The sequence below is a fragment of the Anolis sagrei genome, chromosome 8, assembly GCF_037176765.1.
Source record: "Anolis sagrei isolate rAnoSag1 chromosome 8, rAnoSag1.mat, whole genome shotgun sequence".
NCBI classification, from domain to species: Eukaryota; Metazoa; Chordata; class Lepidosauria; order Squamata; family Dactyloidae; genus Anolis; species Anolis sagrei.
Genome location: NC_090028.1, coordinates 37,541,181 through 37,560,535, shown reverse-complemented (window position 1 = coordinate 37,560,535; position 19,355 = coordinate 37,541,181). Strand labels below are relative to the sequence as shown.

Here is a 19,355-nt window from a genome sequence, read left to right as displayed (position 1 = left end):
GGAGCCATTTTGAGTTCAGTCCACACAGAGAAGCCTTTCACACAGGACATAAAACCAAGAGCTCCTGTAGAAAGCTTCGTCTTCTACGGCTTGGCCGGGGAGATATACAGCCCATACCTTGGCCGGGGTTATACAGTCCTACAGCTCCTTTGCTGAAGGACTTCAGTCAGCCATCACGGAACCTGAGTTCTTTTTCCCCTGGAAGTCTACAAAGCTCTGCTTGGTAAGGGTCACTCGCGGAAGCCAGAAGCAGTTGGTACCGGGTGCAGGAGCTCCACGCCAACAGAGGCAAAGACAGACTGCCCAGATTAGAAGTTAAGGATTTCCCCATTAGTTACAGTTATGAAGATAGTGCCTGTTCCCTGTGGACAAGCTTGAGAGAGAGCCAATAGACTGTTAAGAAAGCCTTAAAGTACCTGTTTGTTTCCATTAAAGAAGAACTTTGTTGAACCTTTAAGCAATCTAAAGACTCTGTTTTAAGGAAATCCAAAGGCCTTTAATCTGAGGCAGCCCCGGCGTCCCGTTGGGCACGCAGAATTTATGTCCTGTCTACAGTCTTATGCACAGGCCCAGCGTGCAACAGCACAGGTAGAGAAGGAAGAAGAGAAAGAAAAAGTGACAGAAAAAGGGGGAGGAAGGAAAGAGGTGGAGAAGGGAAGAACCAGACTGAGGCCACAGCAAAGCGTGGCTGGGAACAGCTAGTAAATAAATAAATAAACACTGCCATCGCAGCAGGAGGCAGGCAGTGAGCATCAAAATGACCTTTAGTGTCCTTCTTCCTCCCTTCTGGTGATCTCAGGGATGGAGCTACTAGCCTCTCCATTCTCTTTTGTAGATGCTCTTTACTGCGGTGAAATTCCCAGCTGATACAGCACTTGTGTTCTTTTCCAATATGGATAGCTTTCGAAAAAGGTCCGTCTTTGTTCCTTTATTCTTGTCTTCCTGCGGCGCTGAGTGTGAGGCTGGCATTTACATCAAAGTCCCGCTGTAATTTTTCCCCAGCTTCTTTGTTGTTGTTTAGCTGTTTGGGGTGTCTCCCCCGCCCCCTTTGTTGCTTGCTTGTCATTCAGAAACTAGGGATACGTGCTTACTGTGCCTGGAAAGGTTACTATCACAATATATTACTGACTTAGGACTATTTTCTATGAATAATTGGCCCTCTAAAATTATAGCTTTCACTTTTGTGGATGTGATTATTTGCAGATTGGATGAATACGTTGTCTCTGGGAACCTCTAAGGCAGTGTTTCTCAATCTTCCTAATGCCGCGACCCCTTAATACAGTTCCTCACGTTGTGGTGACCCCCAACCATAATTTTATTTTTGTTGCTCCTTCATAACTGTAATTTTGCTACTGTGATGAACTGTAATGTAAATATCCGATATGCAGGATGTATTTCATTCACTGGACCAAATTTGGCACAAATACCCAAAACACCCAAATTTGAATACTGGTGGGGTGGGGGTGAGGGGTTGATTTTGTCATTTGGGAGTTGTAGTTGCTGGGATTTATAGTTCACCAACAATCGAGGAGCATTCAGAACCCCACCAGCGATGGCATTGAACCAACTTGGCACATAGGACACTCATGACCAACAGAAAATACTGGAACAGTTTGGTGGGCATTGACCTTGAGTTTTGGAGTTGTAGTTCACCTACACCCAGAGAGCACAGTGGACTCAAGCAATGATGGATCTGGACCAAACTTGGTACCAATACTCAATATGCCCAAATCTGACATTTGGGAGTTGTAGTTGCTGGGATGTGTAGTTCACCTACAATCAAAGCGCATTCTGAACTCCACAAATGATGGAATTGGACCAAACTTGGCACACAGAACTCCCATGACCAACAGAAAATATTGGAAGGGTTTGGTGGGTATTGACCTTGAGTTTGGGAGTTGTAGTTCACCGAGATCCAAAGAGCACTGTGGATTCAAACAATGATAGATCTGGACCAAACTTGGCATGAATACTCAACATGCCCAAATGTGAACATTGGTGGAGCTTGGGGAAAATAAACCTTGCCATTTGGGAGTTGTAGTCGCTGGTATTTATAGTTCACCTACAATCAAAGAGCACTCTGACCGCAGCCCTCAATGGATCTGCACCAAACTTGGCACGCTACCTACAAGGCCAACATTGCTAACTGGTAGGGTTAGGTGGTGGTGGGGGGGGGAGGCTGTTTGAGTTCTGGGAGTTGTAGTTCACCAACCCCCAAAAGGAAGAGAAGTACAAGCGGAGAGATTTTCAGCCTTCTCTGCTAAAAGGGTTCCTAAGACCATTAGAAATATGTGTTTTTTGATGGTCTTTGGCGACCCCTCTGAAACCTCCTCGTGACCCCTCCAGGGGTCCCTGACCCCCAGGTTGAGGAACGCTGTCATGAGACCATGTAGGAGCCTGAGCAAATCATGTGAAAACACAACCCATTTGAAGTAGACATTCACCCATCCCTATATTACTGCTGTGGAATTATCTTCTGGAGGAAGTGTGAATAGAGTTTTAATGCTCTTTCATTCTCTGAAGGAAGTGAGCCATTTCATTCGCTAATGACAGCAAAATATATTTATAGCACTAACATCTGCTGTATCTTTTCTTATCAGAATGATTATTTCCCTTTTGGGGAAAAAAAATATGTGTGGCAATATAGACCTCCAAAGCAGAGCTATTCAAAGTGGTGGTCCATGGACTGATGCTGGTTGAGAAGACAGAAGTTGCCGACCTTGGTGAGTTTCTGGGACAATCGTAGAGAATAGGTACATGGTGCCCATCCCTGATATACTCGGAAAACAAATTATGACCGGGTGCTCCACGTCAGATGGCTCAGAAAGCACTGACATGAAATACATAGAAGGGTTAAAAACAACAACATAATACCACAATATGTTGAAATCCAAATAGATACATTGCTCATGCAGCCCTGAAGGAACACCTCTCTCCTGGCTGTTGCTTACTACATCTGCCTGCCACCTCAGGAGGAGAAAGAGGAAATCCTGCTGCTATTCTCCCCTTCCCAAGCCAGCTAAGAGGAGGAAAGGGACTGAGGAAGAGACTTTAAGAATTCATGTCTCCTGGCTGTTGCTTACTACACCTGCCTGCCACCTCAGGAGGAGAAAGAGGAAATCCTGCTGCTATTCTGCCCTTCCCAAGCCAGCTAAGAGGAGGAAAGGGACTGAGGAAGAGACTTTAAGAACACCTCTCTCCTGGCTGTTGCTTACTACACCTGCCTGCCACCTCAGGAGGAGAAAGAGGAAATCGTGCTGCTATTCTCCCCTTCCCAAGCCAGCTAAGAGGAGGAAAGGGACTGAGGAAGAGACTTTAAGAATACATGTCTCCTGGCTGTTGCTTACTACATCTGCCTGACACCTCAGGAGGAGAAAGAGGAAATCCTGCTGCTATTCTCCCCTTCCCAAGCCAGCTAAGAGGAGGAAAGGGACTGAGGAAGAGACTTTAAGAACACCTGACTCCTGGCTGTTGCTTACTACACCTGCCTGCCACCTCAGGAGGAGAAGGAGGAAATCCTGCAGCGTCTCCCTCCTCCCAAGCCAGCTAAGAGGAGAAAGGGGACTGAGGAGGAGACTTTAAAAAACACCTGTCTCCTGGCTGTTGCTTATTGTTTCTGTTGTGGTTTTATACTGTATTTAATGGTTTTATGGTCATTTTGATATTATGTGTATTACTTGCTGCCTGTAAACCGCCTTGAGTCACAAATACAGTAAATAAATCTATATAAATAAAAATGTAATGTTCGTTTGTGGTATTCACAGAACTCAAAAACCACTGGGGGAATTGACACCAAATTTGGACACAAGGCACCTAACAACCGAATGTATGTCCTTCACTCAAAAACATTGATTTTGTCATTTGGGAGTTGTAGTTGCTGGGATTTATAGTTCACCTACAATCAAAGATCATTCTGAACTCCACCAACGATGGAATTGAACCTTGGCACACAGAATTCTCACGACCAACAGAAAATACTAGAAGGGTTTGGTCGGGAGTGACCTTGAGTTTTGGAGTTGTAGTTCGCCTACATCCAGAGAGCACTGTGTACTCAAATAATGATGGATCTGGACTAAACTTGGCACAAATACTCAATATACCCAAATGTGAACACTGGTGGAGTTTGGGAGAAATAGATCTTAACGTTTGAGAGTTGTTGCTGGGATTTATAGTTCACCTACAATCAAAGAGTATTCTGAACCTCATCAATGATAGAATTGGGCCAATCTTCCCACACAGAACCCCCATGACCAACAAAAATATTGTGTTTTCCGATGGTCTTTGGTGACCCCTCTGACACCCCCTTCGCGATCCCCCCCCCCCCCCCCCCAGTATACAGAGAGCTGGGCTGACAGATGCTCATGCTGACTTGGGGCTTCAAACTGGCAACTTTTAGTTGCAAACTATTATTGAAAGTGCAGAAAACTCTTCATATTATGCGTTTTGGTCACCCAAACCATCTTCCATTCAGCATTCATTGTGATGCTACTTGTATTTTTAATATCATGACCTTGTGGAAAGAAACATAAGTCAAGATATTGAAATGATACATTCTCTTGACACTTTCATCTTAAGACTCTGAGGAGCTAATTGTGCTAGTAAGCGAGTCCAGTTCTTTCCTAAGTGCTACTGTTGTATTCTATCTTCGACAGCTTCTACTTAGTCTATCCCATTGTTTTCTCTGTTTATTGATTTGTGAAGAAATCTATATTTTGTTCACCTAATATATATTTCATAATGTGTCTATGTTTCCCGTTGACTCCTCAAGAATCCATTTAGAGCAGCCTTTCTTCCATCTGGTGACCATGAGATGTTTTGGATTACGGCATCTACCTGATCCGGCCAAGTGGTTAATGGACAGGGACGGAGGAGTTGCGGTCCAAAGCACCGCAAGGGCAGCAGATTACCAAATGCTCGTTTGGCAGGTAACGAGCAGAGGAAAGAAATCTATTTCACTGACTGGCTGCCCAAATATAAAACGGAACAGTTGCTACCAACCAAATGGAGTTATGCTCACAGTTTGTGTTTTGCACGTTTGTGGGATGAAAATAAAATGACGGCTACATCTGTCAAAAAGAAAACCCTCATTAATTTGGGAAATTTGCATATCCAAGATACGGAAAGTTCTTTTTTCCTAGCATAACGCGCCGCCAAAACTTCTGCTTCCTTGGAGACTAGGACGCAATGGAACAATGGCTTCAAACTACAAGAGAGGAGATTCCATCTGAACATTAGGAAGAACTTCCTGACTGTGAGAGCCGTTCAGCAGTGGAACTCTCTGCCCCAGAGTGTGGTGGAGGCTCCTTCTTTGGAGGCTTTTAAGCAGAGGCTGGATGGCCATCTGTCAGGGGTGATTTGAATGCAATATTCCTGCTTCTTGGCAGAATGGGGTTGGACTGGATGGCCCATGAGGTCTCTTCCAACTCTTTGATTCTATGATTCTCTGAAGCATCCAACAGCAATAAAGGAACGCCCTGCTTTTTCAATCAAGACCTGGCTTTGTTCTCAGGAGAGGGGCTTAGCTGCGAAGATAATCCCCAAGCGCGCGCATGGCAGACTCTCCAAATGCTGACTAACCCAGAATCTCTATCTCCTTCCTTATTGAAATGTCTGTGAGTGTTAATAACAGAGGAACCAATGTGATTGGATGAGTTATCCTTTTGCATGCAGAAGGTGTCCTCACAATAGGGCTATTTTATTCTTCCTCTTAGGCTGCCTTGCCTGGAAAATTACATTCAGAGATGTACTTCTGTTTCCTCCCAAGCTTGTACAACATCTTCAGGAGTTAGGAGAACGTAATGATTTATAGCACCGGGAGAATACTTCATGAACTTTTGTACAGATGCTTATAAATTTGCATTTGCTGCCGTGGCCATGGTTTCTATGAGTTGCCCATTAAAGTTAGTTCTAAGTAAAGGTAAAGGTAGTCCCCTGACATTAAGTCCAGTCATGTCTGACTCTGGGGTGTGGTGCTCATCTTCATTTCTAAGCCGAAGAGCCAGCGTTGTCCGTAGACACCTCCAAGGTCATGTGGCCGGCATGACTGCATGGAGCGCCGTTACCTTCCCGCCGGAGCAGTACCTATTGATCTACTCACATTTGCATGTTTTCGAACTGCTAGGTTGGCAGAAGCTAGGGCTGACAGCGGAAGCTCACGCCGCTCCCCGGAATCGAACCTGCAACCTTCCGATCAAGTTAGTTCTAAGAACTGATAATTTCGATGCCTTAATCCTATATCAGTGACTCTGATTGCTTCAGTTCTTTCAAAAACATAGGCTCTAGAACAGGGGTCCTCAAACTACGGCCCAAGGGCCGGATGCGGCCCTCCAAGGTCATTTACCTGGCCCTAGCTCAGGGTCAACCTCAGTCTGAAATGACTTGAAAGCACACAACAACAACAACAACCACAATACTATCTCATCAGCCAAAAGCAGGCCCACACTTCCCACGGAAACACCAATAAACTTGTTGTTGTTGTTCATTCGTTCAGTTGCCTCCAACTCTTCGTGACCTCACGGACCAGCCCACGCCAGAGCTCCCTGTCGGCCGTCACCACCCCCAGCTCCTTCAAGGTCAGTCCAGTCACTTCAAGGATGCCATCCATCCATCTTGCCCTTGGTCGGCCCCTCTTCCTTTTGCCTTCCACTTTCCCCAGCATCGTTGTCTTCTCTAGGCTTTGCTGTCTCCTCATGATGTGGCCAAAGTACTTCAACTTTGTCTCTAGTCTCCTTCCCTCCAGTGAGCAGTCGGGCTTTCTTTCCTGGAGGATGGACTGGTTGGATCTTCTCGCAGTCCAAGGCACTCTCAGAATTTTCCTCCAGCACCACAGTTCAAAAGCATCTCTCTTCCTTCGCTCAGCCTTCCCTGAGGTCCAGCTCTCACATTCGTAGGTGACTACAGGGAATACCATGGCTTTGACTAGTTAGTTCTAAGAACTGATAATTTCGATGCCTTAATCCTATATCAGTGACTCTGATCGCTTCAGTTCTTTCGAAAACATAGGCTCTAGAACAGGGGTCCTCAAACTATGGCCCAAGGGCCGGATACGGCCCTCCAAGGTCATTTACCTGGCCCTTGTTCAGGGTCAACCTAAGTCTGAAATGACTTGAAAGCACACAACAACAGCAACAACAACAATCCTATCTCATCAGCCAAAAGCAGGCCCACACTTCCCACTGAAATACCAATAAACTTATATATTTTTTATTGTTCTTCATTTTAATTATTGTATTGTTTTTACATGGTTTTTGCACTACAAATAAGATATGTGCTGCATGCATAGGAATTTATTCATATATTATTCAAATTATAATCCGGCCCTCCAACAGTTTGAGGGACTGTGATTTGGCCCTTTGTTTAAAAAGTTTGAGGACCCCTGCTCTAGAACATTTCCCACAGTGATATAAAACAGAATCATAACAGTTAAAGTGAAACCCACATGATCTCTTTGATCATCCGGAGGGGCCCTGCTCACGATCCCACCTGCGTCGCAAGCGCGATTGATGGGGACGGGGGACAGGGCCTTCTCTGTGGTGGCCCCTCGACTCTGGAACTCTCTCACCAAGGACATCAGACAAGCTCCAACGTTGGCAGTCTTTAGGAAGAGCTTGAAGACGTGGTTGTTCCAGTGTGCCTTCCCAGAATAGGAAACTCCAAGCATCATGTCACAAATGCACTTTACTAGAGATTTAAGATTATTTGCATACCGCACCTATCTCCAAAAACCTATCCATTTCACTTGGTCATGTCCAGGTTTTAACAAAAAATTAATCATTACATTTGGCCCGGCCTTAGATTGTAACTGCGTTGTAGTGTTATTGTTCAATGTGTATTGCTTTGTTTTATAAGTTTATTTATTGTTGTATTTGTTATGATACTGTTTTACTGTTGTATCTGGCCTCGGCCTCTTGTAAGCCACACCGAGTCCTTCGGGAGATGTTAGCAGGGTATAAATAAAGGATTATTATTATTATTGTTATTGTTATTATTATTAGCATCCTTATATCATAAGGCTGATACTTAGGATCAGTGTCCTGGCGGTGGGTCTGTAGGTGATGGTGGAGCCCGATTCTTGATCTGCATCTTCTCCCGCAGTGAGGGCATTGGTGGAAGGCAGTCCCGGTCGGGGTTGGCTTGATATGCCTTCCTCTTGGCATGTTTCTCTCTTTCATCCTCCATTCATGCCTCTTCAAATTCTGCAGCACTACCGGTCACAGCTGACTTCCAGCTGGAGCACTCAAGGGCCAGGGCTTCCCAGTTCTCCGTGTCTATGCCAGAGTTTTTAAGGTTGGCTTTGAGCCCATCTTTCAATCTCTTTTCCTGTCCACCAACATTCCATTTTCCGTTCTTGAGTTTGGAGTAGAGCAACTGCTTTGCGAGACGGTGGTCGGGCATCTGGACAACATGACCGGTCCAGCGGAGTTGACGGCAGAGGGCCATCGCTTCAATGCTGGTGGTCTTTGCTTCTTCCAGCATGCTGACATTTGTCCACTTGTCTTCCCAAGAGATTTACAGGATTTTCCGGAGGCAGCGCTGATGGAATCGTTCCAGGAGTTGCATGTGCGGTCTGTAGACAGTCAAAGTTTAGCAGGCGTATAGCAGGGTTGGGAGAACAATAGCTTTATAAACAAGCACCTTGGTCTCCTTATGGATGTCCCGTAGGGAGTGCTGTAGTGCTGTAGAATTTGAAGAGGCACGAAAGACAGAAACGTGCCAAGAGGAAGGTGTGTCAACCCCACCCCGACCGGGACCACCTTCCACCTGGAAACCGATGCCCTCACTGTGGGAGAAGATGCAGGTCAAGGATAGGGCTCCACAGTCACCTACGGACCCACCACCAGTACACCGATCTTGGAAGACAATCCTACTCGGACTACGAGAGATCGCCTAAGTAAGTAATCTCCCTCCTATCCAAAATAACACAAGATCCAAATTGGTTTGCTTTTAGTTTTTAAAGGCTGTATATACTTGCCCGCAGTTTTAAGGAGAATCAACTGTAGACACATGGATACGGTGGCTCATCGAGGTGACATCTTGAGGGGTATCGCAATGCTCGATGCCTTTGTTTGTCTCCTTTCTGAGGAATGGGGCATGTCATTTTACCTGCTGCAACACCTTCCTATTTGAGCAACAACCTGACTCTCTCTGGGACAGAGTTTGGAAAAGTACCTTTTTGCAATAAGACCAGAGAGTTTTTGATGTGTTTTTTCTCTTCCAATTGCCACATTGTGTAAAAGCAGTAAGTAATGTGTGTAATGTATTCTGGCAGCCGAAAGCAATCAACTTAAGAACTTATACAGAATAGCTTTTCATGAACTGAGATAATGGGATGCTGGATGATTGGGATTTATTTCACAATGCATCCATCAGACGGAGAAGCAATTTGAAAACATTTCACACACTCGTGATAATTGCATTCGGGATGGCTGAAAGACTGGAATAAGAACACACATGGAAACATACTCTCCAGATGGCAATGTATATAAAAAGAAAGTCTTGAGATTGAACATGGAACATGAAAACTGGATAAAGTGGCGATATCTCAGTGCATTATCAACCAACATGAAGTGGTGCTTTGTGTGAGGGCCATGGATACGAGAAGCTCGGCCTGCCACTGAACATTGAGAAAACCCAAATGCTCTTCCAGCCGTCACCAGCCAATCCCTCTCCAATGCCAGAAATACAGCTTAATGGTGCAACATTAGAAAATGTGGATCATTTCCGCTATCTTGGCAACCACCTCTCCATCAAAGTCAACATCGACACCAAAATACAACACCGCCTGAGCTCTGCGAGTGCAGCATTTTTCCGAATGGAGCAGAGAGTGTTTGAGGACCGGGACATCCGTAGGGATACTAAGGTGCTTGTTTATAAAGCTATTGTCCTCCCAACCCTGCTATACGCCTGCAAGATGTGGACAGTCTACAGACGTCACACGCAACTCCTAAACGATTCCATCAGTGCTGCCGCCAAAAAATCCTGCAAATCTCTTGGGAAGACAAGCAGACAAATTTCAGCGTGCTGGAAGAAGCAAAGACCACCAGCATTGAAGCGATGGCCCTCCACCATCAACTCTGCTGGACCGGCCATGATGCCCGACCACCGTCTCCAAAGCAGTTGCTCTATTCCGAACTCAAGAACACCGTCTGACTTCCAGCTGTTCCCAATAATGAAAGAAGCACGGCTGGCGGAGACGAGAGATAGGGCCTTCTCGGTGGTGGCTCCCCGGCTGTGGAACGCCCTTCCCACAGATATTAGGTTAGCACCATCTCTAATGGTATTCCGCAAGAAAGTAAAGACCTGGTTATTTTAGCAGGCATTCGAATAATTGTGCAATGACTGGAAATGACATAGGAATGGAACAATGGATGACGAATCTGGATCATGTTTTTAGTGATGAGACCTTAGTGAATGGTTATTATAGTAATTGTGTATTAATTGTGTATTAGATTAGGTTATTAACTGTTTTATATTGGTGTTGAATTTTGCTGTGTCCTGTGTCTTGTGAACCACCGTGAGTCGCCTCCGGGCTGAGAACAGCGGTATAGAAGCAAAGTAAATTTGTTTTAATGTGTATGGTGCTGATATTTTAATCGTGTAATGAAGTGGCATTGTGTTGTTATTGTATATTTTTTGTATGTTAACACATGTTGTGAACCGGTCCGAATCCCTCTTTGAAGGTGAGAGGGTCGGTATATAAAACCTCGAAATAAATAAATAAATAAAGTAAATAAGATCTGTGGGCGTCTGATGAAGACGTTGAGAGAATTGTGAGACGCTGGTTGCGGAAACAGAGAGTCGACTTCCTCCGTGACGGCTTCAGAAAACTTGTTCATCGTTGGCAGAAATGTATCCAATTGTCTGGTGATTATGTGGAAACGTGAATAGTGGTAGTTAAAGAGAACTTTCTAAGGATTATTTCTGTGTTTATTAAAATATTCCCATCCAAACCCAAGTAATGAAGGTGAAGGCATTACTTTTCATTCAACCCTCATACTATCCTGGTTGGGCGTTGAGAAAGTTGGAACATCGTAAGACTGGAGATTCTCCAGTACTCAGGTTCCCTTTTATGATACTGCTGTAGAGATGGATCATATTCAAGAAATGTATTGTCGAAGGCTTTCATGGCTGGAATCACTAGGTTCTTGTAGGTTTTTTCGGGCTATAGAGCCATGTTCTAGAGGCATTTCTCCTGACGTTTCGCCTGCATCTATGGCAAGCATCCTCAGAGGTAGTGAGGTCTGTTGGAACTAGGAAAAAGGGTTTATATATCTGTGGAATGACTGGGGTGACCACCTTCATTAGCATTTGAAGGCCTGGCTGAAAAACTCTAAAATTACTACAGCAAAACAGCAGAGAGGAAACAACCAGGCACAACTTAACACCTCTCAACAGAGCATTTTCCCAGGCTCAGCCAGGCCTTCAAATGCTAATGAAGGTGGTCAGCTGAAACATTCACACCTAGCTTCAGCAGAGAGCTCTTTGCCCCACCCCAGTCATTCCACAGATATATAAACCCATTTTCCTATTTCCAACAGACCTCACTCCCTCTGAGGATGCTTGCCATAGATGCAGGCGAAACGTCAGGAGAAATGCCTCTAGAACATGGCCCTATAGCCCGAAAAAACCTACAAGAACCTATATTCAAGAAAGATGAAGCTAGGCAGTGTAGGCTGCTTCCAAAACATACCGGAACATTTTTCCAGATAGAACATAAAGAAAAACTTTACGAAGTTGTATCAAATATTTCTGATAGAAACCACATTGTACACAGACATTTCCACACAATCTGTAAACAAATTTAATAACGTTAATGTAATACATACCATTAAAAAAAAAAGATTGGTCCTGGGCTCTGCTCTACCATCCGTAGGAATCTGAATTCTTGCAACACAGACAATCGCTTTTCTCAACCAAGGGAAAGAATAAGGGATGATTCCAACAGGGATCTTTGTGAACATTGTTGTAGGACACCCACCAAAAGTGTGACCGAACCCCTGAAAGACGTGGACCAGTATTAGTTTCACAGTTAAGTACCTGCAACAAGGTTTTTGCACCATGGAAAATATGGCAGAAATTGCCTCTCAGTGTTTTCTTCTTCTTCTTCCTTAAATCCCTGATGTATTGCTGCAAGAAGGAAATACACATCACGATCTGGGCTCCGATGTCCTCAAAACAAGTTCCAAAGTAACATTTTAAACATGCTGTATGGAATGAGACAGCTAAAGGAATGAAAAAGATCCAGAATACATTGTTGAAGGCTTTCATGTCCAGAATCACTCGGTTGTTGCGAGTTTTCCGGGCTGTATGGCTATGTTCCAGAAGCATTCTCTCCTGACGTTTTGCCTGCATCTATGGCAGGCATCCTCAGAGGTTGTGAGGTCTGTTGGAAACTAGGCAAGTCAGGTTTATATGTCTGTGGAATAATGTTCAGGGTGGGAGAAAGAACTCTTGTCTGGGTTGTTGTAGGTTTTTTCGGGCTGTATGGCCATGGTCTAGAGGCATTCTCTCCTGACGTTTCGCCTGCATCTATGGCAAGCATCCTCAGAGGTAGTGAGGTCTGTTGGAACTAGGAAAAAGGGGTTTATCTATCTGTGGAATGACCAGGGTGAGACAAAGGACTCTTGTCTGCTGGAGCCCTGGCCCAGCTTACTTGTCCGAACGTATCTCTCGTACAGCCCCAGCTCCAGCAGACAAGAGTTATTTGTCTCACCCTGGTCATTCCACAGATATATAAACCCTTTTTCCTAGTTCCAGCATTCTCCCAGGCAGTAAGAAGCCAGATCTTGAGACTGCCAGGCCATTAAATGCTAATTAAGGTGGCCAATTGCCACATTCACACCCATCTCAAACAGACAAGAGTTCTTTCTCCCACCCTAATCACCTCTCAACAAAGGATTCCCCAAGGCAGTAAGAAGCCAGACCTTGAAACTGCCAGGCCATTAACTGCTAATCAAGGTGGCCAATTGAAACATTCACAGCTAGCTCCAGCAGACAAGAGTTTTTTCTACCACCTTGGACTTTCCACAGATATATAAAATCCTTTTTCCTAGTTCAAACAGACCTCACAACCCCTGAGGGTGCCTGCTATTGATGCAGGCGAAACGTCAGGAGAGAATGCTTCTGGAATATGGCCATTCACTGAGACTGTGGTGAAGCTGGCTGGGAGTCAGCTGCATTAAGATCACTACTGACCAAAAGGTCATGAGTTTGAAGCCAACCCAGGTCGAAGTGAGCGTCTGACCAATTTGTGTAGCTTGCTGTCGACCTTTGCAGCCCGAAAGACAGTTGCATTTGTCAAGTAGGAAATTTAGGTACCGCCTATGCAGGGAAGCTAATTTAACTAATTTACAATGCCATAAAAATCTCTAGCAAGCTTGCAAAGAATGAGGAAGTACTTCATCAGTGTCAGGAATTGACAGTGAAGCAACAGCTCCCCTGGTGGCCAGAATACCCTCATGAAAAGCTGGAATGTTAAATAGCCTCTGTGTGTCTGTCTATATATGTTGTGTATCTATGGCATTGAATGTTTGCCATATATATGTACATTGTAATCCGCCCTAAGTCCCCTGCGGGGTGAGAAGGGGGGAATATAAATACTGTAAATAAATTAATAAATAAATTCAGCCCGAAAAACTCATAACAACCCAAGACCCAGAATGCTATTATCAAACAATCCATAGTATCTGCCTAATAAATAGAATCATAGAATCATAGAATCAAAGAGTTGGAAGAGACCTCCTGGGCCATCCAGCCCAACCCCATTCTGCCAAGAAGCAGGAATATTGCATTCAAATCACCCCTGACAGATGGCCATCCACCCTCTGTTTAAAAGCCTCCAAAGAAGGAGGCTCCACCACACTTCGGGGCAGAGAGTTCCACTGATGAACGGCTCTCACAGTCAGGAAGTTCTTCCTCATGTTCAGATGGAATCTCCTCTCTTGTAGTTTGAAGCTATTGCTCCATTGCATCCTAGTCTCCAGGGAAGCAGTAAACAAGCTTGCTCCCTCCTCTCTGTGGCTTCCTCTCACATATCTATACATGGCTATCATATCTCCTCTCTGCCTTCTCTTCTTCAGGCTAAACATGCCCAGCTCCTTAAGCCACTCCTCACAGGGCTTGTTCTCCAGACCCTTTATCATTTTAGTCGCTCTCCTCTGGACACATTCCAGCTTGTCAATATCTCTCTTCAGTTGTGGTGCCCAGAATTGGACACAATTTTCCAGGTGTGGTCTAACCAAAGCAGAATAGAGGGGTAGCATTACTTCCCTGGATCTAGACACTATGCTCCTCTTGATGCAGGCCAAAATCCCATTGGCTTTTTTTTGCCGCCACATCACATTGTTGGCTCATGTTTAACTTGTTGTCCACGAGGACTCCAAGATCTTTTTCACACGTACTGCTCTCAAGCCAGGCACCCTCCATTCTGTATCTTTGCATTTCGTTTTTCCTGCCAAAGTGGAGTATCTTGTATTTGTCACTGTTGAACTTCATTTTGTTAGCTTTAGAATAACCTTACTCTCCCAAATGAAATCTAAAGTTTCAAAGCCAAGAAAACCCTTTGACAACAAGTCAAAATATGGAGACCCTGGAAATGTGTGCTGGCACAGTGTTTTTACAGCATTGATCCAATGTTACCAGCGCAAGCAGCCCATCATCCACTTATCTGCTGGCAAAACAAACTTTAGGTCTGGTCTACAAGGAGTCTGTAATTAAAAGGCAGCAATATAAAATTAATCAAGATGAACCAGGTGGATGCACTGTAACTCATCTGAGTCTTAATTGGCACTTAACCACAGTGATTCTAGCTACAGTTTGAGAAATACCGTCTGCTGAATACTTTTGATGTTAAGCTACGTGGTGCTCTGCCCACTTATTTCGTTTTATGACTAAAGTAATTAAGCTCCGGACTTGGAAGAGGACCTGGAAGGAAGAAAAATGATAGGAAACCAAGTAGAGAAAATATACTGTCTGTGACAAGAGTATTTTATATATTTTGTGGTTTTTCTTTCTTCATTGGGAGACATTTGAAACCCCATGCACACCTGTTTTGTTCTTGTTGGTCTGCTCAAAGGGGAAGAGTGGTTTACGAATAATAAGGGAAGTAATTAAACAAGCTTTTAAGAAAGTATGAACTCTTACGTCTCCATCAAATCCCGTATGGTACATTATTGTTTACACACATGGATTCTATTTACAAGATTTACAGGCGGACGTTTCACCTTCGAGAGGAGGCTAAAAGTCAATCGATAACGAGCCCTGAGCAGCGTCCTCTCGGCCCCGGACGTAGATCTCGCAAGGAATCTCTTCCATCACTCGATCCTCGATCACCTGCTCCGGGCACTCGTGGGCTTGTTTGAAAGTATAGCTGCTTTTTTTGAAGGTGCTATTAAAGGTCTTCATGGGCTGCGGCTGTGCAAAGTCGTTGCGGAAAGGGAGCTCCATCGAACTGAGGTTGGTCCTGCTTTGCTTTACTGCCGCAGCCTGGGAGCCGCAATGATGGTCGTGGATGCACCTCGAGGCCGTGGAGGAGCGCCTCATTTTCTGGTAGTTTTCAAGTTCCTCGGAGAGGTCGGCCAAGTCGGCAGAAATCTCTTTGTCTCTCAGCGAAAAGAGCTCGTAATGAGGAGGATCAAACACCTCCTGGAAGCCGGTTTTATTAAAAGTAGTTTTGCAAGCCATCACCTTCTTGCGAGGCTGCTTGACCTGCACCAGGATCGAAATGATGAGAAGAACCAAGACAATCCCGGAAGTGATGCCAATTATCGTCCCGTGGGTTTTGGTGATTTGTTCAAATAACCCTGTTTGCTTCTTTTCTGGAACAGACAAAGAAACGGCAAGCACGTTTATGCGTCAGCCTTGGACTAGCTTGTTAAGATTCATATAAGCATTGTCTGAAACTTGCTAAAGAACATGTAAAGTCTCTCTTTCTCCCCACAAAAAAGACACAAAGTTCATTCCTAAATGCAGAAATCCACAAACAGGAAATGCTGGAAATCTGAACCTGCAGTCAAATAGGTTGGAGCATGTAAGAAATCAGTTATTTATTTATTTATGACATTTTTTTTTGTCGTGTCAGGAGCAACTTGAGAAACTGCAAGTCGCTTCTGGTGTGAGAGAATTTACATTTTCAATGTAAATGTGCTCTTATGTATCCTTCCAATAATAATAGAGTAAAATAATAAATGTAATAGAAATAAAAATAATAGAGTAAAACAATGGAAATGTAATAATAACAGTAATAATAGAGTGAAATAATTCATGTAATAATAACAAGAATAAATAGAGTAAAATAATGGAAATGTAATAATAACAATAATAATAGAGAAAAATAATAAATGTAATAAAAATAAGTAGAGTAAAATAAGAAATGTAATAATAATAAAAATAGAGTAAAATAATACATGTGATAATAATGGAGTAATTTTTTTTTGTCGTGTCAGGAGCAACTTGAGAAACTGCAAGTCGCTTCTGGTGTGAGAGAATTGGCCGTCTGCAAGGACGTTGCCCAGGGGAAGCCCGGATGATTTGACGTTTTTATCATCCTTGTGGGAGGCTTCTCTCATTTCCCCGCATGAGGAGCTGGAGCTGATAGAGGGAGCTCATCCGCCTCTCCCCGGATTCGAACCTGCGACCTGTCGGTCTTCAGTCCTGCCAGTACTGTGCCACCGGGGACTCAATTTACCACATTTATATGCTGCCCTTCTCACCACGAAGGGCTTACAAGATATATCACACACACACACACACACACACACACACACAATATATTATATTATTAGCATAGTACAATATCAGTATTAATTATTACTACATTGTATTATACTATTATATTGTAATATTATTAGTAATATTACATTTAATAAAATATATATAATTATAGTTATCTTATTATTATATTGCATTACATTATAATATTATAAATATATACAATATATTATATTACATTATATTACATTTATATGCCGCCCTTCTCACCCCAAAGGGGACTTGGAGTGCCTTACAAGATATATATATATATACACACACACACACACCACAATATATTATATTCTTAGCATAGTACAATATCAGTATTAATTATTACTATATTATATTATACTATTATACTGTAATATTATTAGTAATATTACATGTAATATATATATATAATTATAATATCTTATTATTATTATATTGCATTACATTATAATATTATAAATATTATATGTATATACAATATATTATATTACATTTATATGCCACCCTTCTCACCCCGAAGGGGACTCAGAGTGGCTTACAAGATATACAGTATATACATACAATATATTATATTATTAGCAGAGTACAATATCAGTATTAATTATTACTATATTGCATTATACCATTATTTTGTAATATTATTAGTAATATCACATGTAATATAAATATATAATTATAATATATTATTAGTATTATATTGCATTACATTATAATAGTATAAATATTATATATATATATATATATATATACACACACACACATATACATACACACAATATATTATATTATATTTATATGCCGTCCTTCTCACCCCGAAGGGGACTCAGAGCAGCTTACAAGATATATATACATACAATATATTATATTATTAGCATAGTACAATATCAGTATTATTACTATATTGTATTGGAGCCCCGGTGGCGCAGTGGGTTAAAGCACTGAGCTGCTGAGCTTGTTGATCGAAAGGTCGCAGGTTTGATTCCGGGGAGCGGCGTGAGCTTCCGCTGTCAGCCCTAGCTTCTGCCAACCTAGCTGTTCGAAAAAATGCAAAAGTGCGTAGATCAATAGGTATCGCTCCGGCGGGAAGGTAACGGCGCTCCATGCAGTCATGCCGGCCACATGACCTTGGAGATGTCTATGGACAACGCTGGCTCTTCGGCTTAGAAATGGAGATGAGCACCACACCCCAGAGTCAGATATGACTGGACTTAATGTCAGGGGACTACTTTTACCTACCTTACTATATTGTATTATATCATTATGTTGTAATATTATTAGTAATATCACATGTTATATAAATATATAATTATAATATCATATTATTATTATTAGTATTAGATTGCATTACATTATAATAGTATAAATATTATATGTATATACAATATATTATATTTCATTAGTAATCTCCTGACCATTTGTCTAGCTTGCTGTCGACCTTTGCAGCCCAAAAGACAGATGCATCTGTCAAGTAGGAAATTTTGGTACCGCATATGCGGGGAGGCTAAATTAACTAATTTACGATGCCATAAAACTCTCCAGCAGCGTGCAAAAGAATGAGGAAGTACTCTATCGGTGTCACAAGTGGGTGGTGAAGCGACAGCTCCCCCGGTGGCCAGAACTCAAAACATACCCCCATGAAGCTGGTATGTTAAATAGCCTCGCCCTCTGTGTCTATATATGTTGTGTGTCTATGGCAGCACTTCTCAACCTTCCTAATGCCGTGACCCCTTAATCCTCATGTTGTGGTGACCCCCAACCATGTGGTGACCCCCAACCATAACATTATTTTTGTTGCTACTTCCTAACTGCAGTTTTGCAACTGTTACGAATCGGAATGTAAATATCTGATATTCAGGATGCATTTTCATTTACTGGACCAAACTGGGCAGAAATACCCAATATACCTAAATTGGGTGGGGCGGGGGGATTAATTTTGTATTTTGGGAGTTGTAGTTGCTGGGAGCACTCTGGACACAAATTATGATGGATCTGGACCAAACTTGGAACAAATATTCAATATGCCCAAATGTGAACAGTGGTGGAGTTTGGGGAAAATAGACATTGACATTTCGGAGTTGTAGTTGCTGGGATTTATAGTTCACCTATATTGAAAGAGCATTCTGTACTCCACCAACGATGGAGTTGAACCAAACTTGGCACACAGAACTCCCATGACCAGCAGAAAATACTGGAAGGGGTTGGTGGGCATTGACCTTGTGTTTTGGAATTGTAGTTCACCTACATCCAGAGAGCATCCTGGACTCAAACAATGACAGATCTGGACCAAACTTGGCACGAATACTCAATATGCCCAAAGTGAACACTGGTGGAATTTGGGGAACATTTGGGAGTTGTAGTTGCTGGGATTTATAGTTCACCTACAATCACAGAGCATTCTGGACCCCACCAACAATAGATTGAGCCAAACTTCCCACACTGAACTCCCAAGAGCAACAAAAAATACTGTGTTTTCTGATGGTCTTTGGCGACCCCTCTGACACCCCCTCGTGATCCCCCCAGGGGTCCCAACCCCCAGATTGAGAAACACTGGTCTATGGCATTGAATGTTTGCCATGTATATGTGCATTGTGATCTGACTTGAGAAGGGTGGAATA

General features: G+C 43.1%; 1 protein-coding gene across 3 annotated transcripts in view; it reads right to left on the bottom strand.

The window, feature by feature from the left end:
* Positions 1–11,776: 11,776 nt before the first annotated feature.
* The window catches only part of NETO2 (neuropilin and tolloid like 2), a 79,094-nt gene continuing 71,515 nt past the window's right edge, over positions 11,777–19,355 (bottom strand). For all 3 annotated transcript variants that reach the window (XM_060788193.2, XM_060788194.2, XM_060788195.2), the window contains one exon: positions 11,777–15,815. In XM_060788193.2, the coding sequence (XP_060644176.2) occupies positions 15,235–15,815 (581 nt within the window). In that variant the 3' untranslated portion in view covers positions 11,777–15,234. The remainder of the gene's footprint in view (positions 15,816–19,355) is intronic.